Source organism: Stegodyphus dumicola, chromosome 11, assembly GCF_044657685.1.
Source record: "Stegodyphus dumicola isolate Sdum_Otavi_A_Nest chromosome 11, ASM4465768v1".
Classification (NCBI taxonomy): domain Eukaryota; kingdom Metazoa; phylum Arthropoda; class Arachnida; order Araneae; family Eresidae; genus Stegodyphus; species Stegodyphus dumicola.
The window spans coordinates 91,284,551-91,308,262 of record NC_140778.1 but is presented as its reverse complement, the minus strand read 5'-3'; the positions used below and the strand labels follow the sequence as shown (position 1 = coordinate 91,308,262).

Below are 23,712 nucleotides of genomic sequence, written 5' to 3'. Positions count from 1 at the left end.
CATAAAGCGATCCGGGTTCTCCTTCCTCCATGCCGAACAGCAACACACATGTTGGCTACTCCGCCGAAGTATCCATGTGAAATATTATTATATAAGTGGTATATAAAGTGAAGAAAGAAATATGTAATAAGCATCTGAACCCAAATGCTATCTTTACGTAAAAGTATGCATGGGAGAAAAATATTTACACCAATTATATATGTAAATAAAAGTCAGCGCTTTTTATTTTATTGCAGTCTATATGAAAAAGATGTTCTATAATGATAGCCAATGCAGAATTTTATTTAAAGTGAGCTTTACTAATTTGCATTCGTATTCATTTAGTTTGTTAAATTTCACACTTATAACTGCTCACTCTTAAATGTACTGTTTACACAAGAAATACTCATCAAACAGAACGAATTTATTCTATTCACAACCAATATATTCAATTTATTTACATGTAACTTTCAATGTTAACAATGGATATAATCAGATCAAACACAATATGTATTCTGAATCTTACACTTTAAAAACTAAATGAATGCAAGAACTGAAATTAAAAAAAAATAGATTTATTGTAACACTTCCAATCCTTCTCAGCTCAATTAAAAAATATAGATATATACGCTTGAAATCCCTTAATCCACAGGTGTTAGTCGATGCATAATATTCGAGGCTAATTGTAGCTTGAGTCATTTTTTCGATGTAAAAAGCGATACTATGCCGTAAACATCAATCCAAATATTAATGCGTGATAAAAATCGCGAACGTGAAATGTCAGCGATTAATTAAACTCATAAAAACGACAGAACTACGATACTTTCTATTACGCCATACATTTATAACTGCGAAGCAAATGCAAATTAAAATGTAAACTTAACGCACACGCATGCAGGAAGATTTAGCTTCACAAGAGCGATAGAAGCTCATTGCTCTATTTTCGAAACCCCTCCCTCAGTGGCTACGTTGGTGTGCGCTTGTGAAATGTGCGGCCCGTTAGAAATTGAGTCATGTAGCAATTGTGAGTTTTAAGCTTGAAGGTTAAAACTCATGATAGAGGTTGATATCTAGATCTACGAAATCTTCTTCATGATTGGAATACTCAAATGCTGTCCAGTTCGATGTGCATAATATGAATGTTATTCATTCTTAACTTTTGAGTAAAACTTAAATGTTCTTTGGTTATTTTTGGGTGAAACTTAAACGTTCTGCGTACTGTTGTGGCCACAGCCCATCTGATCTTCCACATTCTTTTGAGTATTTCAAAGTTCTTCCTTCCCTCTTCCTTATCATCAACCTCTGGAGAAGGCTTTCGGCTCGCCGTATATTCATATTATGCACATCGAACTGGACAGCATGCCTCACATACAGGTTACACGTACAAACATCCATGCCTTCTCCGGGATTTGAAACCAGGCCCTTCGGTACGGCACTCTAACGACTACCTAGGTTAGGCAGCATCAAAATATTTCTGCAACTAAATAATTATTGTTAAGCGATGAATAACATTCATATTATGCACATTAAATTGGACAGCATTTGAGTATTCCAATCATGAAGAAGATTTCGTAGATCTAGATATCAATCTCTGACCAAACTTGGACATTAATTGCTTTATTAATATAATAGAAATAAATATTGTATTATACTAAGGACGTAGCATAAGAGAAATAACTGCTCACGTTCTTTGCACCTGAGCATCACGACATAATTTTATGCGAAATTATTAAAGAAGAAAATTGGTATTAATCACTTCTAAACCAACCAAGAAAGGGCTTCTGATTACTTCTTAATATTTAATCTGAATATGCCCTGAAACAGAATGTACACTGTACAAATTGAACTTGACATTTTCCTATCTTGAATGCCCGACTTAGGATATAATTAGATTTCTATATAGTAGCATTGTTCAAACATTAAGTATTTTGATGCAACATCGGACTTTCTCTAAATGACCTACCGATTTATTCCCATACTTCCATTCTACAACTCAAATTATGCCAAAGTGCCAAGTTTTGGAAAAATCGAACGGGTAATTTTTTAGAAATTAGTTTTCAAAATTTTAACCCCTCAATGTTAATAAAATTGGGATATATTTATAAAAATCCATTTTTAATTAAATTTACTTTATTCCTTCTTTCGCAGTTCGAAATTTAGGTTCAATCCAAATAAAATTCCCAGTTATATTTTGATTTATTTTATAAATTTGTATTTTTTAGTAATTTTTATAAAGTTTACTAAAACGTTTTGAATTATAACCTATAAAATTTATGTCATCATCTTAAAGTAGACGTATATCTAGGCAAGCATGCAGAAAATTTATAGTTTTTTTTTCACATATTTCCCAAGATATAGGTAAATTATGTACTAGCGCGTTTAGAAATTTGGCTTTTCTGTTATAAGCGGTAATAACGCCGAACGTGGTCAGCGCCTTTGTTAAAATTATTTGAAAGAATGAACGATGCGCAATTTTTTCTGCTCGTGCACAATGAAAGAAATGGGAAGGAGAATTGGTTACCATAAGTTATGAGTTTCGCTCAGAGAACTATTCTCGGAGCTGAAAAACTTAAAAAAGTAAGTTAAATTAAAAAGTTAAATTTTTAAATTTCTCGCTAAATTTATAATTTTTTTTTTCAGAGCGTATATGTTTACTGAAAGATAACCTTATAGACTGTCTTAAATGATTCATTGATTCTCAACTGAACAGTTAATCTATACGATAGCTCGCTACATCAATGATTATTATTAATGGAAATGTGAAATGCAATGCACTTCTTACACACTAAATATAAAAACAACACTAAACATAAAATATTTACATTTGTTGGTGGATTCAAAAGTCATGGTAAATCCAGGCATGTCATTTGAAGGACTTGAAACGAATTTTACAAGTATCTTATTATTTTCAGAGCCATGCTGAGCTGGTGAATCCTACAAGAAAAAAAAATCGAATGAATATTTCCTTAAATACTTTGAAAAAAAAAATAAGATATTAGAAATACGAGATAAAAATGATGATAATACAGATAAAAATCAAATGATAAAAATCAAGCATTCTAATCCGCAAACTTCCTGCTACAATCTCACATACTGAAGAATTTATCATTAAAATCTCAAAAAATTAAAAAGATAATTTAAATAAACGAAAAAACATAAAAATCGTAAACTTAGACATTATCAGAAATACTTTAATATACGGGTTTCAGTTTTAAAGCTGAGCAATCTTATTACGCCCAGAGTGCAATATTATTAAGCTATGTTTAAGAAACAGACCCCGATACATGAAAGATGCAGAACATAAAATCCTGTATTAATAATTGTCGGTTTTACCAGCGACCGCCGTATTTGGCAGTGTTTATTGTTAAAAGAAAAGCAAAAGCAAAACCATAACCAAAAGCAAGCAGTAAAAATTATACATTTTTTCCTCTTGTTTCAAAATGATGACAATTTACCGAAAATGAAGCTATTACATTCTTCCAAGGAAAAGCTACTGAACCTGCCACCCAAATTTCTAAAAACGGATTGAGGTTCGTTTGCTTGTTCGCCGTTTATTGTTTTCAATATAAAATGGTTACACGTCTTTCAGTTTTTGAAAACTGAACTTTTAATAAATCTTGTTATAGAAAATAGAGCTCCCAAATTCAGAATTTAGCAAGCGTTAAAAAAGTAGGCATTAACTGCAATTTTTAAATTACATGTTTACAGCTATATGATCATTTTACCCTGAACTGAGAGACAAGTAAAGTAGGATGGCTTTTACAACAATTAACGTGAATATGTAACTAATATTTTATAAAATATAACTTCTAGATGTAGTTATTCTCTTGTATAATATACATGTATTTTCTCAGGTTTTGATTTTTAAAGAAACTAACCTGGTGGCTTTCCTATTGTTAACGAAGGGATATTTTCTTTTCAAAGACGTATTATAGCTCGTTTACGTGAAGAATTGAATCCTTTTTACTTGATATTTTTCATTATTTTCTCTGCTTTTAGCCAGAATTATATTAAATCAAAGTTATAACCGTCATTCTGTCTTCAACCCCAACCAAAATATTTTCAGCTAAGTGCTCGTCAAATACGCAACTTTGGAAGAACTTCCACTTTTGTTTTTCTTAGACCAAGTGCTTCTTTCCACCCATCAATTTTCAACGACTGTAATAGTTTCTAGCTCTAGTAACCCTGGTTCCCCGAGTTCAAGCCGAAGAATGTGATGTACAAGAAAAAGTCACCAAATCTTCTAGAAATGTCCTTATTGTAAATATCCGCTGCATTTCAAGAGCAGTTTTGTAGTTCGCAAATTCTTCTTCACTTGATATTCAAAACGCAGTTTGTTGGAAACTCAGGAAATTTATTTTGATTATTAAGTAATTAAGAATGTTGAAATGCATTTCACTCAGGGCAAAGTGACCAGCTTTTGAATTGTTTTTATCATTTTATATGATCATTATGAGTTCGATGATAGTAGAACTGAATATTTTTCGGTTTACTTACAGATCCACAATATCTAGCAATCCTCTTCCTAAGATCAACAGTGTGACCATCATAGAGTTCAACATAATTTGAATCGCAACCGTCGGTAGAATTGAGAGCAAAAGCTGTGAAAGTAACTCTTGCGATATAATTGTTAGGTACTGAAATGTACCAAATGCACTCTGCAGTCCTGTTGTAAGGTTCGGGATAGAGCGGACCCGCAAGAGCCCCTTCTTGAGCTTGGAATCGTCCTCCACATCCTCTTCCTGAAACGAAATTACAATGATAATTATACATAAAAACACCAAACGATTCTCAATTAGGTACAGAATACATAGCTTTGGAAATACATCTTTTATTAACTACAATAAAGAAGATATTAAAAAAATTATTCGTAGGATATATTAAAATTTATATATCTTTAAAATTATAGCATTTAATTAGATTATTAAAAATATTAAACCGAAGTTGAATTTAATGGCGTTAGTTCACAGTCGCTTGTGGTCAAGAAGTAAATCACCCGTGAGAATCACTGCACTAAATTTAGTGCTACGTAAATTGGTTACCTGTGACAATCAGTAACCATTTTGGTAAACTGGAAATTGGTAACCATATTGGTTACCTGTGACATACAAGTTCAAAATTTTTGGAGGACAACTCATTGGTAACTAGTGCAAGGCGGTGGGGAAAATTTAGATAACATTTTAACTTACTATTAAAATAAAACGTACCAGTTCTCGTCAAGGGATTTGGTCACTAGTGATTTACAGGTTGATATTAATTTATTACCTGTCCATAGATTTGGATCATTTGTAAATTAAAACTAAATCCAATGACCCTAGTGTCCGTTAATGCTGTTGGTGACCAGTTACTTAAAAGCTGCAACCATGGTGCATCAATATGCTACAGTGCTCAGACAGATTTTAAAAATAAATTTTAAATCGAAAGACACTGGTATCCTTTAAGGTTGCTGGTATATACTCCGGCTGCTGGGAGGTCACTTTAGAGGCACTAGTCGATCAAATGTGTGGTGCAACGCAGTAAATTTAGATGGATATTAAAATTAAATCGAAGCACACCGGTGCCTATCACGACTTTTTGACACAGTGACTTCAAAATTCATGGTCACTATATGTGAATCCGGTAAGTCACCGGACAGTGGAGTACATTTAGATAAATTTTCGAATAAAGCTATATTGATACATTATAGTTCGTGCCCAACAGCTGTAAAGCTTAGATAATAGATATTGTTTGGCATGAGGACACAGTTCACATCAATAAATACTTTCCCCAGACATACTCAGCACAGTACATGGTGCATTAATATGTGTCCCTCAAAGCATCACATATTCCACATTCAGTATGTAGACTGCGTTTAAAGTGTACATTACGCAGGGCGGTGTCCGCCGATAACATCGCGGACGAAAACGTCGCAGAGAAAACAACGCAAGGCGAAAACGTCGTGCTACAAAACATCGTGGGAGAAAACATCGCAAAGAGAAAACATCACAGTTCTAAAACATCGTGGTACAAAACATCGTCGTCGAAAATAAAGCGGTTCCAAAACTTCGCAGTTTAAAAACATCGTCGTCGAAAATATCGTGGTAAAAAATAAAGTATCTACAAATCATCGCGTGACGATAACATCGCAGACATGCTTTTTTCAGACTTTAATAACTGTAAATAGATATTCCCATAATAATTTGTGAGCGCAAGATAGAAAGAAGGATAATTTGTTTTTCATATTTTATATTAACTACTAAATTTTTGCTGAGAAAATAAGAAGGAAACTTAAGCATAGAAAATTAATGCAACTTATAGCACTTAATAGAATTTTAAACCGGCATAGTTAACTAACAAAGACCATTAATAAATAATTTTTTATAAAGTTTTTACTTGTAATTTTTCATAAAAAGTATAATCTATAAGTTGCATTTAATTTTCTATGCTTAAGTTTCCTTCTTATATTTTCCGCAAAAATTTAGTTAATAAAAAAATGTGAAAGTAAAAATTATCCTTCTTTACATCTTGCGCTCACAAATTATTATGGGAATATCTACTTACAGTTATTAAAGCCTTAAAAAAAGCATGTCTGCGATGTTATCGTCACGCGATGATTTGTAGATACTTTATTTTTTACCACGAAATTTTCGACAACGATGTTTTCAAACTGCGAAGTTTTTGAAACGCTTTATTTTCGACGACGATGTTTTGTACCACGATGTTTTAGAACTGCGATGTTTTCTCTTTGCGATGTTTTCTCCTACGATGTTTTGTAGCACGACGTTTTCTCCTTGCGTTGTTTTCTCTGCGACGTTTTCGTCCGCGATGTTTTCGGCTGTAACCCGCAGGGCGAAACAATTTACAATTACAAATCCCCCAGCATAAAGACACTCAGATATTTTCAACATAACTATGCGAAAAGACCTTTCTAAATACAGGGTGTAAAATTTTGGTTTCATTTCCTCTTGTTATAAGACTTTTATCACACTTTTCCCGGGGCCCCTATCGAGTGAGAACAGCTTAAGTATGCTATGTATTATATATTACAATGTAACATAATATAAAAGAAGCATTGATACTATGCTATATATACAAGACACTTTAACATTATTTCTTAGGTTTGAATATTACACTTAAAACAGATACATTTTACCAGTGTGTTTATATTCTCTACTTCGAATTTCAGATTAATAGATCAGAAATTTTAAATACTTTTAATCTAATTAACTGTAAGTAAATTAATTAAAATTTTAATTAATAATTTAATTTTTAAAAATTAAATCAATATTAATTAATTAATTTAATTTAATAAATTAAAATTAAATTTCAGAAATTGATAGGCTTAAAGTAAAAATAAACTTTATTTAAATTGCATTTAATTTTCATATTACATTTTAAGGTCTTGTAATAACGTCTAGCAACCTCTAGTTAAGTCTAGAGAGCCTCTAGTTTGAGGCTATCGTAATTAAATTATATTGGCAAATACTAAAACAGTAAATATTTAATATATAGAAAGAAAAAGAAAATCTTACTTATTAAGAAGTGTTTGTGCAATTTTACAAAGCAAAAGAAGTGTTAGTAATTGCCAAAATCAAAATGATGATTCAGACATAAACTCGTTTTGTGGATGTGTGCACGCATTTATAAATTATACGTATTTTAAGATGAAAGTATCAGCAATTATCATAGAAATTAAATTCAAACATAATATACTGAAAATTGAATACAACCAACGTGGTGTGTTTCAATAACTCCTTGGCACATTTTACGCGTGTAGGGTAACGTTGCGTAAGTTGTCATCCCTAAGCAAAATAGGTACAAATCGTAGAATCTATGAAAATGATAAAAATTATGTATGGTGATAATATCTTGTCTTGTCATTACTGATATTTATTACAAAACAATTCCACAGAGGATAAAATTAATAAAATTTATGAATACGACTTAGGCAGCCAGTATTCGAAGTCCTACCAACTCTAGCTGAAGTGTACTAGGTTTGAAATTGGACAATTATAAGAAAACATTCTTTTTCTCAGTTAATGTATTTGTAAAATTAGTTATAACAATGATCACAAGGAAATCTTTTAACTTTATTGTCAACTCCAGCAATCGTATACCCATCCTCTGTATTTTAAACACTGAATCATATTCACTTCGATGTCTTCCCTCACGGATATTACAGAGAGAGATGAACACGATGTAAAACGATATGGTTGACTATGGGGTAACTCGTTTTGCCGGAAGAGGCAAAACTGTCGTGATATTACGCATGATATTTCAAAGGTACCACTCAGCCTTACCCTCAGTGAAATAGTGTAGCTAAATGCCTTGGAACCTTGGATCACGAAAGCTTTGATTCACGATTAGATCGGTTCATTAGATCATAATTAGATCGGTTCATAATTAGAATGAATTATTTAAACAAAAGGCGTTTCGGGTAATGAACGATCTCGAAGACCGAAGTGGTACAAACATTCAAGAATACAGTTAAATGAATATCAAATGTGTTTTGAGATAATCCATGACACACAGTTAATATTCGAGAATCTTCACCTAAGAGTCAGAAAACTTCTAGAAGCATCACTCTAATATTTTCTCTCGTTTAACTGGCTCTAGTGTAGAATTGCGTGCCCCTTCGATTAGTGACAATTTTTTTGTAAAATTTTGGCGAGGAAATCTCATTTCTGGTTACCATGATAGTTTACCTTTGCTTTAGCCTCCTGTTTTTTTTAAATAAAAATAGATTGATGTGTACATGGAAAAATTTAAAGCAGTGCGCAATGCCTAGTTTGTGCAATTCTATGATTTTTTTTAAGTGAAAACAGATCGATGTGTACATGGACACAGAGTTTGTGCAATTCTTTGACTTCTTATTTTGGTTTTGTGTAGCGGCCATCTTGAAATTGTGTCTTCCGGCGCCGATCTTGGCGTCAAAAAAGAATCGTCAACAAACAAGGGGCACCTAATTGTAAACTTTTACCGTTTAACTATCATTAACAATGATTGACAGCAAGTGATGTGAAGGACCCTGAATACGACCTGGAAAATGCTATATCTCGATTGTTGTAGTATGCAGAAATTTCGAGAATTTTGATGGATTTGATAATACTGAAGATTTTTTTTTTATCCCCTACAATATTGTATTTCTAGGTATAACAATGAACACGTGGAGGAGTTACTGGTGGAACTTGAAAAGAATTCATCAGGAAGGAGCTAAAGGTACTTAAGGAACAGCTACAAATGGCGACATCAGACGATATAACTTCGGAGAAATGAAAATAAAGAGCAGATGAGCTTAATTCTTCTATCCGTGAAACTTGTGCACAATGTTTATAACCTGATAAGTTTCATGTACTGATAAGACCCTGATAAAGCAACAACAAGCTACACCAAATCATTTTCAGTTGTAATATCATGTCTTATTTTAAAACATAAACAAAAACAAGTCCCATTAGCCAGATTTTGAGAGAAAGGAAAGGTGAGTCTCGGATAGAGACTAGTGGTGCTAAGAGACAAGGAAAAAAATAAAAGAAGATGCTCCAGAAGGACAGCTATCTGATAATTTTACGAAAGAGTACTTCTGATGCAAAATCTTTTCTTTTCTTTTCCTCATCACCTCTACTTATTTACTCTCCTTCGTAAGAGTAAATTCAAATTAAATTAAATTTCAATATATTTTATCTGTTGAATATTACGTTTATTCATTTTACCTTGGTTTTAATGATTTCCGCTGACTTTTGATCCAAATACATAAAGTACTGCTACAAATTTTAAATAAACGATAAGCAAAAGAGAAAATAAATAACAAAAACAAATAAAATAAACAAGAGTAGAAAAAAAAAAAAAAAAAAAAAAAAAAAACGAAAAGTTTCAGGTTTTAAAGGTCACCCAATAGATTTTGTTATGGTGTTTTACGCTCTTGCTGAGCTCGCAGTCTACCAGCCTGCTGTTGCACTCCTACTAATCCCCTTTTTGTTGTCTTTTTAGCTTTATTATTGGACATAATTTTCTTTGCACTTACACCATATAGAGGTTAACAGCGAAATTCCAGAAATTTTAACAGCAGCATAGTAGTGTACGTTTAGAATTCCTGATGCCGTGTTACGTGCTGCCGTACATTTTTCTGTTTTTCTCAGTTCATCATATCAATATTCATTTTTCTACTAAGTTGGCTTTACAATTAACGTTTATTATTAACGTTATTATTAACGTTTATTATTAACGTTTATTTTTATTATTAACGTTCTGTGTGTTTACTTTATTAAATATCACGTTCTTGGCCCTCACGCCACATAAAATTCGATTCAACACCAAAATCACAAACTATTTAACAGCAGCATATCCTTGGAATATCCGTTAGAAAGTCTCGCGCGCTATATTTGCAGTATAAAATGGTTTTTTTCCGTCCTGTGTTGCCACTGGTCTGTTTGAAATCGTTGAGCTTATTAAGTTCGTTAAGGATAGTAAAGCAAATTCGAAATACAAAATTTCGGGCTTCTAGGTGTCCATATTCGGCTGGAGGACTACGATATGTTAAGTTTGATAGCTCTAGGTACTGTCATTTTATTACAATGCAAGAAACGTGCATACATTCATTCTTCATTATTTAATTTCGTTAAATATAATATGGGGCAATAAAATTTGTTTGCAACAATTTGAAAAGCGATGTGGCGTTTATAGTGATTCAACGCAAAATGCTGTTTTTTTCGGGACTAACGTCTCTTTTGGGCTAATAATCTGTGGCCTGGGAAAGAATAAATCCACTTTTATTAGTTCATATTTGAAAAATGGCTTCAGTTTCATTTCGGATGACGAATTGAATTCAACGATTAAAAGCAATTTCAAGAACGAATTTACGAATTGAATTCTTTCTTGAAATCGAGTTAACTATAAGCGTTGGTTTCATTGCACAGCTTGTAATTTGATGAAGAAAATGAATTTTTATTCATCGCAACGTGAATATTTAATACAGAGTGGCAGCACTCACCCTTATCCGTTGTAGTGTAAGTAGCGTAAAAACGCCCATTTTCATCCAGGACTGTAAACACTACATGAAGGAAGCTTCCTGTTGAAAATACGGGAGTGGGCACCTCATCACCGCAAAAAGTATCCAAAAGACGGGCTGAAGTATTAGGACCATCGTAAACCTGAAAGTGAAAAACAGTATAAAACTATTTTAACTAATTTTAAATGGATAAATTATGAATTAAACACCTTTATCTTTCGAAATTCTATTCTGCACCTTCGCTAGAAAGGAAAGTTAAATTTGCCTTGAATGGAACGAGGAAAAAAATCTGGTACTAATGCATTTTTAAAGACCAATTGCTTTCATTTTTTTTCGTCAAGTAAAAAAAAAATTGATTAAATGAAAATGTAATGCTAATAGTTACTTTAAAATAAATTATTATTCAAGTAATAGTTACATATTTTGAAGAACTGACACGATTTTTACATTTAGAAATATACATTTAGAACATATTTACATTTAGAAATTTTACCCAGAGATTTGTGAGATCACAATTCACTTTTAAGATTTTATGCGAGTGACTTAACTACTTTTTATTAATTATAAAATCTAAATTTTTGAAAGAGCTCTGTACAGAATTATCAAGAAAATCTCAAACGATGAATATGCAAAACTAGTATACAATTTGCTTCTGTCAAGAAGGAAGTTATTTCTCAATAATTTTTCTGTATTAAGTTCAAAAATTACAGTGAAAGGTTTAAGCCTGCATAAGTCTTAGGTAAATAATTTTCCTTCTTACAAAATGTAATATATATTCATGTTCATTATGTTACTATCTTCAATGTAAGAACCGTCAAAATATTTTTCTAAGCATGAAGAGTATGTAACGTAGGCGTTAAATTACAATAAATACAATGCAAACTTGATACTATTTACATACGAGGGCATTTCGAAAAGTAAAGATACACCGTACGCCAGAGGAAAAAAAAGTTTTGGTGAGCGAGTTGGCAACACAGGTGTTAACCTTGAACTGTTAACTTTCTCCTCGCGGTCGTTCGGCATTTCAACGTTGATTCTGGTTGGAGTAGGTCGTGTTTAAAATGGCTGCGCTGATTCAGAATCCCCCCCCAAATGTGAAGTGCGTTTCGTCATACGTTTTCCTCATGCAAAAGGTCAGCGACCAGCGGATATTCACAAAGAAATTGTTTCTGTTTATGGAACATCATGAATCGACAAAATGTAACGAAATGGTGTCGTCATTTCTCTGAAGGTAGGACCGATGTTCATGACGAACAAAGAACAGGTCGGCCATCTGTGATCTCTGATGCCCTTCTTCAGAGAACAGAGGAAGCAATTCGTGCGAATAAACGTCTCAAATTGAAAGAATTGCATCAGATCATACCGAAAGTGTCAATGACAAGTCTTTATGAAGTTGTCACTGTCAAGTTAGTGTATAGGAAACTGTGTGCGCGCTGGGTTCCAACAGGCGGCAACCTTCTATGACTGTGGGATACAAAAGCTTGTGCACCGACTTAACAAATGTTTGGATAACAGGGGGGATTATGTCGAAAAATAATAAATAATCCAGTTAATAAGATGCAACTGACGTTTCTAAATAAATGTTTCTTTAAGGAATGCGAGCCATTGTATCTTTACTTTTCGAAATGTCCTCGTATATTAGCCAATATTCGTTACGACCCATAAAATGAATCCATAGATGTTTCACTCATGAAGAAAGGCTGTGAGTAAGAAAAATCCTGGCAGAAGCCGTCAGAATGTTTATCACTTACAAATCCTTTTGCTTCTCATATTACTGACAAGTGACGAGGAAAACGTCAGCAGGTGAATGCAGAAAATGCATTTAAGATGAACATCATGCAATACATTTCTTTACAACACAATATCATATTTTCTACAACTGTAAGGTATTTCTTCCGCCTTCTTACCATGCCTTCGTGGTGCAGTGGTCTGCATAATGTTCGCGTATTCCAGAGATCCGTGGCTCGATTCCCGGCGAAGGCGTTGCTAATTTTTCATCTTTTCTGTTTCCAAAAAATACCTAATGTCTCTACATGTGGCGCCCGAAATAAAAATGTGGTAGATGATGACTCTCCACATCCAATATTTGGCGATTGGGTCTTCTAAAAAATCCCAGTCGCCCTTTAAAAGGAAGAGTATATAAGGTATTTCTCCCGCCTTCTTAGCGTGATTTCGTGGTGTAGTGGTCTGCATGCTGGGCGCGTATTCCAGAGGTCTGCGATTCAATTCCCGGCGAAGGCGTTGCCAATTTTTCATCTTTCCTGCTTCCAAAAAATACATAATGTCTCTACACACCTATTTAGTAATTTTCAGCACTGCAACTTCCACTTATTGCCAATTACTTTCAAATAAATTATTTAACACTATCCTGAAAGTATAAAATGGTTTCTTTTTCTCACCAGATAATGCACACTAAAAGTGTGTTTTCTCGAAAGGCTGGAAAATCTATGGACTCACAAAACTCTTATATACCAATTTCGTAGTATCATGTAAGATCTCTTTTTAAGACATGGTTTTATAACATGTTTTTTAAAAAATCTTTCACACTTAATTTTTTTTTTGTGTTAGACAGCTAAACTAGGTAGGGAAAAGGGACAATTCAATGAGACTCTAATTCGTTGACTAATTCATTAAGTTTTACCCTTCTAAGTCTCAGTGAATTAGTCAGAACGAAACTTGTTTTAGCTATCTAGTTAATCAACTAGCTTCAAAACACTATTGTATATAGGTATGGAGCTTCAAAACAGTTTTCCCTTGAAAAGTTCTGTTGTGAAGCTCCAAACAAGGAAGATTAGCCCATGTATTTGCGATTTCTTAATTTTTATACTTAACGCATTCGGCTCACTATTTGTTTTTAGTATATTTGTTTTTTAACTTGCTGTTATAATGTATTACAAAACACTTAGTGGAATTCATGTCTTCTTACTGATAGGTTGGATACTCGTCTTGACTTTAATAATTCGTACTACATAAAGATACTCATAATAAAAGAAGAATTACATAAACCAACTTATAATAAAAAACGGCAAAGTATAAGTTAGTTTTAACAGTTTTCAAATGTTTCCTGAAAAAAGTGCATGAGTACCTGTGAAACCGGGAATGGAATAGGTACACTCTACACATGGGAGGAGAAGCGTAAAAGATTTCAAATTTTATATTACTCCCAAAGGGGCGTTTCTTTTCATTTACATCCATACACGGATACACGGTTCGAGAGCATTTGGGATAATATCCATTTAGGCTAAAAATATATCAAAGCTGCATATCTTTAGTATTTCCGATAGGCACTCTGGCACATTTTTACACATTTTTAGTTTGCACATTTTTAGACGATTTTGCTTTGCTATAAAACAAATTGCCTCCTTGGAAAATTTCATTTTAACTACAAATATATTTTTGAAAGTGTAAATTATCGTCTGGTGCTTGACAATTTTGTTTTCATGCAAAATGGTGCTTTTAAAGGAGCAATGGACGAAAGGCATGTTTAGGCTCTTTGCGAAGAAACATATTCTCATCTGGTTATTAAAGGCTTTAAAACCCGTGATGTTTCGGTACTTAAAGAAACGATAAATAATATTTTCAATAAGAAAGGAAAAAAGCGTCAAAGTTTGGCTTCAAGGAGAAAAATTGTTCAAAATATATATCCAAGGAAAAAACGGAATGTTTCGAATGTGGCAAAGGTAAGAATTTGATCTTAAAAAAATCTGCGAAGTCAAAGGACAGTTGCATAACCTTTAAAATGCTCACTATCAGTTGTAAGCAAAGTGATTAAGGTTGATTTGAATCCTAGAAAGGCAAAAACTCAATGTGCATCGTCTTTCTCGATTACATATCCCCGAAAGCAGAGCGCTCTGCAGAATTCTCTGTGAGAAATAATTATTCCGACGAAAATGGAAAAATATTGTCACAATAGATAAATTATGATAGGGTTTCTTAAACCGTGGGTTGCGATCCCCAAGGAGGTCGCGAGACCTGCAGCAGGGGATGGCCAAAACGTTTAGCAGTTTTGATATTTATTTAACTTATTATAATAGGTTTAGAATTAGCAAACATTTAGAAATAAGACAATACAATACAGACAAAGGAAAAAACGAAAACGTTTCGACGCATTCTTTTTATAATATAAACTCTCATTTCCCTTGCTTTGCACGTGACGCTGTCATTTCGTCTGTTACTTATTTAAAATTTTCACATTGTTCTATTATCAGGACTTGTATGTCTTTTGATTTGTTTCGAGAATATGAGGTGTCCTGAATAGGAACAGGGAGCTTACTCAAGCTATGTTCAAATATGTGTGGAATGGAGGACACAAGCAGGAAAGGTTAACTTTACCTTTTATTTTCCACGATATTACAGGTGTTCCCGCACTTCGGGATACAGAGACCAACCACTTGTGGTCTGAACTTAAAAATGTAAAAACTACTAACTAACTAAAGATTAAAATTAACTGCGAGTGCTTTACACAATTGAGGACAGCAGCTGATTGGAAACTCCGCTGTAATACAGACAAAGTGGCTCACTTTCTCCTTAGCTAACTCTGCTCTTGGCGAAAAGCCACAACTTAAATACTTGGGCGTTAGCAAGTACAATTTGCATAAAACATATTCGCGTGTTTATTCTGGCCGGAAGTGGAAAATAAGGCATGGCAGTAAATTTTTAAAATAAAATAAACGTTAGTGAAACTTAAGATCCTTACACTATGTCTTAAAATTAGAAATTAAAGTTAATGACCTAAAAATGCAATAGTAAATTACAGAGCAAGTGAAAAAAGTTACAGCTTCACTCACGCGTGTGTCGGATTTGCGCAATACTTATGGGGTTCTGCAAAAGTTTGGAATATTTATGGGGTTCCGCAAAAGTTTGCAATACTTATGGGGTTCCGCAAAAGTTTGAAATACTTATGGGGTCCTGGGGGTCACGAAAAAATCTCAGTGATAAAAAGGGGTCGCGATTGAAAAAAGTTTAAGAATCCCTGTATTATGGTATAGTTAAATGGCCACCATAAAAGAAATCCATTTATTATCACCAACGAGAAGAAAAATCTTACAAAATGGTTCAAAGTATCTAAAGAATGGTTTTCAAAGGAATTTATGATTGGTGCTGGTTTTTAATATAACAACAAATAAAAATTGAACGGAGTGGAGAAAAACTGTTTAGGTCAGCTCCACATATTATCAGGAACATATTATTTACCCAGTTTTCAAATACGAAATTTCTTCTCTTTAATCACAGTGCCATCAATCAAAAATTGCATCAAGACAAAATCCACTGTTAATTTCCTGGACGAAACTGGAACATGAAACGTGTATCAGTCATACCCTTCACTTATATCCCTACTAAATCTCCTGATGTTATATCCCTACTAAATCTCCTAATGTATCATTTATATCCCTACTAAATCTCCTGATGTATCACTTATATCCCTACTAAATCTCCTGATGTATCACTTATATCCCTACTAAATCTCCTGATATATCACTTATATCCCTACTAAATCTCCTGAGGTATAACCCATAGATTTTTGCTTTTTTGGACTTTTAAAAAGTGAATTGTCCAAACGTCGATGTACCAGCCCACTTTTGACTTTGAAAAGCTATTCAGGAGGAATGGGATAAAATACAGCTTTTAATACTAAAAAAAGCTTTATTGCCTTTGAAATTACGTCATAGAAAGATAGCGAAGAATAAAGGTTATCAAATAGAACATTTAAAAGACAAATAGTTTAGGTAAAATATTTCTGTAAATACAAGGAAAATCACCTAAAATTTCGCGAACAGCCTCTGTATTATTCACATGCAAATGTATTTCTTACCTTCACATTATTTCTGGAGCAGTTTTCCGATGCAGATATAGAAAGAGTTTTAAAATAGAGCGAAATGGTTTTCCCTGCAATAGCATTGATGGTCATTACGCAGATCTTGTCCACAAACAACGAGGGATAATCCGGATTGGACAAAATACCATTATCGTTTACAAAAGTTCTGTTGCAATCTAAAAATGCAAATGGAATATTTTATAATTATTGATATGTAATTTCGTACATATAATTATTCAAAACAAAAAAGCTTATATTTTTTGTAATCGATTATTGTATTATATTTATATGTAATTAAGGCAAATATATGTTGTTGTGACTTATCTCAGTTGTCTGACAGTAACATCAGAACAAACTCACGAAATTCATCTTGGCAAGGAATGCGAGATTGCGCCTGTCTTTGGCATCAAGACAAACATTCAAGAGGCTGCTTACTAGTTTTTGCAATGAAACAGTTACATGCTTGCGATACCAATTTTGCCCATGGCCATGTTTTGGTTGCCTCTGTCTGCTTATACACGAAGAGAAAACTTCATGCATGTAGTCTTAATTGAAGCTTCAGCATTACAGTAACATCTAAGATGGAGCCTCTGTTACTGTAAAATACAGGTTTCAACTGAAATTAGAACTGAGCATTCACCGATGTTGCTGTTACGCACTTCAGAACTTCTCGGAGATTTTTCGTAAGTAAATAAAATTTGATAGAATTCTTTCTGAACTTAAGATTTGGGTATAATTCTGATTGGATGTGACTGTTACAATTTTAATTTATTCTAAGTAGCTATTAAACAATATACGATATGTCAGACTTTAATTATTATTTGATTACCAAGTAATTTACATCTAGATGTTTTACGTTGAGAATATTATACACTGAATACCAACCCTAATTGCAGCAAGTAATCCCATTTCAGTTCTATAACTTTTCCCGGTCTGAGACAAATCATTTTTAACAAATATCCAGTATTGAGGCTTAGTTGTACCTTGCTATATCTTTAAGGTTATGAAAGATGATAAATTTTGTATTTCCTTCTTCTTTTCTGCATGCCTTTGTGGTACAACTGAAAGCACGCTCGACGCGTACACCGGAGGTCCAGACTTCGAATCCAGGAGAGGGCATTGAATATAATTCAGATCCAGACTTCCAATCCAGAGAGGGCACTGCACATTTCCACGTCTGCAGCATCAAAAAAGCTATTGGCTCTGTAAAGATTCATTTATTTTGACTAAATTGACTTTCATTCTCATTTCCCCCCCCCCGCCTCTTACCTGCCAGAATGCTAATCAGTTAGCTCACGTTTATTCAAATTAAGGGAGAAAGAAGTGTTATTTAAGCGAAGGTTTCGGAAGTTGATTTTAGAGCGTGTTATACCTGCTTTAAGGCTATGCTTTTAGCCGTCCGTTTTGTACAGGCATAAGTAAAAATTAATAAAAATATGTGTAATTTCTCACTGAAACAGTACTGCTATATATTCATTTCTCGAAATTAAACCCGTCAATCATCAAAGCGATGACAACATGGCTGTAGACAATTCCGTGTTCGGTTAAATGTCCAGTAACAACTGCTGTCGCTTCTTCTGGTAAAGAAACGACAGCAGCCGTTTCACCCCTCTTCCTTCCCACTCTGATAAAGAAAGGCAATTAAGTATACGTTAAATTGCCTTTCTTACTCCATTCTTTACCAGAGTGGGAGATGGGTTAGGATTACTACCATTAGAGTAAATGGAACTCTGAAAAGTATGCTGAAGCATGGTGATTCCAATGCTGAGGAAATTCTCGTAAAGAAAAGTAAAAGAATATTTCAACCGTTCTAAGAAATATAATATTTGGATGTCGAATAGGTTGGTTTCCCAGTTGTAGGATATAATAGATTCTGATTTCCAAATTTTTTAGGGAAAATTTTCTCTTGTTTCCTTTCCCCTTGGAGCCCTACAAGAATATGTTTTATTGCTTAACAATTAGTCTAGACGTGACAAAAATCTAGACTTTTTTAATCTAAGATAAATTTCTAAAATACATCGAATCTCATTAGGATTTCGACAACCAAATATTTATCTCCGCAGCATGAGTCTGCGAGCTGTAAATTATGACTAACCATGAATTCTGATACTTGTTTATCTGCAGGGGAAATTATGGCTCTAGTAATGTTTGGGATAATGAAAGCTTCGATTTTAATTGAATACTGCGTATTATTTCTGGTTTTGATTTCAAATTCTACGACTGGATATTTCTTCTCTGCAGCGCATTGCATTCCGAAGTAATAAACAGAGAGTAATTCATAGCGAATAGGTTTTAACTTAAATATATTTGCTAAATGTTCGTTGCAAAATCTTCTTTGGCTTCCATTATCGAGTAGAAGCTTAGCCATTTTAACATTAAATACCGAATTTGCAACAACTGCACGTGTTTGTAAATAAACATTTTTGGAACATGTCATACTTGAATTGCACAGCGAAACTGAACTGACAGTTTCACAATTAGAATTGTTTAACACTTGAGTATCTTTAGCATTACAATTTAAATTCAATGATTCTTTATATTTGTCCTCAGTATTAATCGTTTGATTCTTTGTTGCAGTATTATTATTTCGTTTACTACCCAGAGAAATGGAGCTATGATGACTTTCGCTTTCGCACTTGAAACAAGGAAGTTTATTAGAACGATAGGTTTTACTAATGTGATATATTTTGAAATATTTGAAACAACGTTTAGTATTCTTTAAAATTTCTAATTTATTTTGTGGTGACATTTTACATTTAAATGTTTGTTGCAGTGTTAATTTGTTGCAGTATTATTATTTCGTTTATTACCCAGACAAATGGAGCTATGATGACTTTCACTTTCGCACTTGAAACAAGGAAGTTTATTAGAATTATAGTTTTTACTAATGTGATATATTTTGAAATATTTGAAACAACGTTTAGTATTCTTTAAAATTTCTAATTTATTTTGTGGCAACATTTTACATTTAAATGAATCATGTAGTGCAGAACAGAAAATGCATATAGACTGCGTCATATTGAATGCTATTGCTGACGATGTACTTTTAGGAATTCTTTTCACTAAAGTGTTTTGGTTTTGAAGCTTTGCATTCGGGTCACCAGTGTTTCCTAATGATGTTTGAAATTTTGTTTCGTGTTCAGTTGGATATTTGTTGCGTGTGAAAAATAAGGATATTTTATTTGGTTTCTTTGTTTTTTAGAATATTAATTGTTTTCGACACCTTCCAATCTTTTTCTTTTCCAAACGTTTTAGTGATCTGTAAAACAATACCTTGCGGTATTATTTTAATCAATATGAGACATAATAGAGAACCATAAGTTCCTGAATTTATCCCTAAGGCTTCCACACTATGAACTTCTGTTTGTCAAGTATCTAATATTTCTCTAAGCAGGAAAACGTCTGTTTATTTCCTCACGATGTTAGATTCAACAGTTTATTCAAGTGAGAATTAATGACCAAAGTGTTTTTCCCAAACTTTAAGGTTCCTATCTATTGCTGCTTCGTAATTTTTATTTGTCAGTGTAATTACTTTAATTGCATTTGCGGCTACTCCAGTTAAATATGAATGTAAGTAATTAAATTTGTCTCCGTTAGATAAATCTTTATTTCTGTGTATCAGGGATTCAAACTGATCCCAGAATCTGTGTGAATCGGCAGGATCACCATAGAATTTTCTACTGTTAATGACGGTAATTTAACGAATTATTTTTCTAATTTTAACGAGCTAATAGGTTGTTGTTGTGTTCTTTGTATACCTGGTTTACATTTAGCGATAGCAGCTTTCAACTTCCATGAGCAATTAATGAATTTTCATGATACTCATCACATTTAATCACTTCGGTTTCGATTTCTTTAACATCCGTAATTTGAATTTGAATTTCAAACTTGACTTCAAATTTCTTTTAACTGTTTAAATTTCAGATTTATCTGTTCTTAAAGTTCTTCCAACTCTTCCTCTCCAGTTTCATTTTCTAAAATTTTAGTTTCGATTTTAGAAATTAATCTTGTTATAAGAGATTTAAAAGTAGTTTTTTCGCCTTTGCTGTTTCCATTTCGGTATCACTTTTTAACAATTCTTTAAAATTAACCTTATATTTTCATTTAACTAAATTTCTCTTCTGATTTTAATTATATAAAGAATAGGAATTAGAAGTCATTTGCAATATAAGAGTTGTTCAGCCACCAGTTCAGTCAAAACGGAAGTAATCTGCAATATAAGATTCATTTCTTAATAAAAGGAGAATATTAAATCTTACCTTGAATTATTTCGCAGATTATATTTATTTTAAAGGTATCCAAAGGTACCAGCATTTATTTAATCCAAAGTTAGCAACACTTACATTACCATAATAAGCCGAAACAGTAACTTCCTGGCTTGATCACCAATTAAAAAAGATAAATATATTTTGACTTCATGAGAAAAAGCTGGTCATACGCAGTACTAACAGAAGTCAATACTTCAACGCATTTTACAAAAAATAATCTTTTTATTTACAAAAACAAACTCACAAAGTCAAAGCGTAAAGGAAAAATATAAATAAAGGGAAAAAATTTGAAAGGTTTCAGATTTGAACGATTGCCCCCAAAACATTTGTTAAGTTTTTCACGCTGTCGTTGAGCTTGCAGTACTGTTGCTGCGCTTTGAAATTGCTGAGTTTGTTAAACAAAAATTCGTGAAAGTTTTACAAAATATGAAATAGATAATAAAATAAATTCGAAATTCAAAATTTCGAGCTTTCAGGTCCGAATTTTCGGGTGTAGGACTACGTTATTCAAAATTTTATGGCTCTATTTACCGTGGAGTTTTCACGATGCGAGAAACATACATCCATTTATGCAGATTCTTCATTTCTTTTTGTTTCTTTAAGTATCATGCAGGACTCTAATATTTGGTGTCTAAAGTTTAAAAAGTTAAACGCAAAATTCCATTTCGAGAGTAATATTCCGTTCGGGAATAACATCACTTTTGGGATAATAAGATAGATTCATTGAAATATTATTCTAAGCAAATATTGTAAGAAATGGGAAAATGTCAAAAAATGTTCAGTTCTGAAGAAAAAGGTGAGAGTAAAAGGTATTGCAGCAGGGTATAACATTTTCACTTACCTGCATTTTTATACGAGAATGAAAAGCCACGAGCTCCGTTACTTGCTGCATCACTGTGAAAAATGACAACAGATCCACTACGCATAGTAATATCATGACGGAGATATTCAGAACCACACAGCCGGATGCTAGACATGCTTTGATTCTGAAAAAAATTAATAAGTAAATTAATAAAATTCAGTCTTCTGAAGTAAAAATATTCAGACTGGAAACAAGAAAGCCAGAAATTCATTAGACTTCATTTCTGAGGTATTAAAAATAACGTTCTCCTATCACTATTCAACTGTTCAAATATTTTAAAATAATTCTAGAGATATTATCTAGAGTTATTATTATTCTAGAGCCATTATTAGAGTAAAAATATCTACTAATTGCTTCTTGAAAATGTCGCGAAATTCGCGATTGATGCTCTTTGTTAACAATTCTTTAAGCTTGGCGACATTCACAATGCACGATACCATGATAACAGAAGAAAATTACCAATATTTCTTCAAATTTTGACCGATTTTTGATGTAACCAGTTTTACTTTATCTTTTGAGTACTATCCAGTTGATTGTCGTGCCAATTATACATGAAAAGCGTAAACTGGTATTTATGATTAATAAAGAGTTTTAAGAAGGACTAGCCTTGGTAGGGATTCTTGAGCTACTTGCACAAAACACACAGCGGGACCTTATTACCTTCTGAAGGCAAGTATTACAGAAAATGCATCACAGCATGAATTGAACTACTTGGACAAAAAAAAATTTGTTTCTGGAAAAAATTCAATAATTTTGAAACAATGAGAGAAGTGATGCGTCATAAGCTCAAATATTCTTTCCGGATTGCTTGATAGGATCTATCTTAGCCCACCAGCGGCCGAGCGGTAAAGACGCTGAACACTGGTAGTTCGGTCCGAGGTTCGAATCCCGCGAACGGGCTGGCTGCATGGGCGTTTTCGTGGTTTTCCCATGTGTAACGTGTATACGAGCCAGTTTCCCTTAGAAAGTCCTCCACGAAAGGCATCCCTCCTCTTAGGCAGATAGCCCTAGTGTGCTTTGCCATAATTAAATACACACACCAGGATCTATCTTCAGTAATATCCCATATTACTGAACTATCGCTAAGCACCAAATATGAATTATTAGACACGCAACTGATTAATTGAAACGCAGCTACCGAAGCTGCCAAAGCTTGGTAGCATTGGCGTACCAAAATTGATTCAACTTCGACTCACCCGCTCACTCCCGGAAAGCTCTTGTTGCATTATTTTGATGGTATCCGCCGAAAACATCGCGCCAAAAACAACGTGGGCGAAAACGTCGCGAAGAAAACAACGCAAGGCGAAAACGTCGTGGAGGAAAATAAAGCAAAGAGAAAACATCACATCGTGGTACAAAATATCGTCGTCGAAAATAAAGCTGTTCAAAAACCTCGCAGTTTAAAAACATCGCCGTCTAAAATATCGTGGTAAAAAATAACGTATATACAAATCATCGCATGAGGATAACATTGCAGATACATGTTTTTCAGGCTTTAATAATTGTAAATGGATATATTCGCATAATGATTTGTAAGCGCAACATGGAAAGAAAGACAATTTTTACTTTCATATTTTTTACTAACTAATAAATATTTACTAAAAATGTAAAATGCGGACATAAGCATAGAAAATTAATGCAACTTATAGCACTTAATAGAATTTTAAACTGACAGAATTCATTTGTAAATTATTCTTTTATAAAATTTCACTAGTAATTTTTCATAAAAACATAAATTTATTAGTTAATAAAACATATGAAAGTAAAAATTCTTTCCATCTTGCGCTCACAAATCATTATGCGA

General features: G+C 33.1%; 1 protein-coding gene across 1 annotated transcript in view; it reads right to left on the bottom strand.

Annotated features, from left to right (window-relative positions):
* Positions 1 to 23,712, bottom strand: part of LOC118205674 (cubilin-like) — a 70,833-nt gene that overhangs the window by 8,615 nt on the left and 38,506 nt on the right. Inside the window, exons 9-13 of the mRNA XM_085826321.1 lie at positions 21,888 to 22,032; positions 16,776 to 16,954; positions 10,946 to 11,105; positions 4,477 to 4,721; positions 2,802 to 2,913 (exon numbers count right to left, since the gene is read on the bottom strand). Of these exons, the coding sequence (XP_085682447.1) occupies positions 2,802 to 2,913; positions 4,477 to 4,721; positions 10,946 to 11,105; positions 16,776 to 16,954; positions 21,888 to 22,032 (841 nt within the window). The remainder of the gene's footprint in view (positions 1 to 2,801; positions 2,914 to 4,476; positions 4,722 to 10,945; positions 11,106 to 16,775; positions 16,955 to 21,887; positions 22,033 to 23,712) is intronic.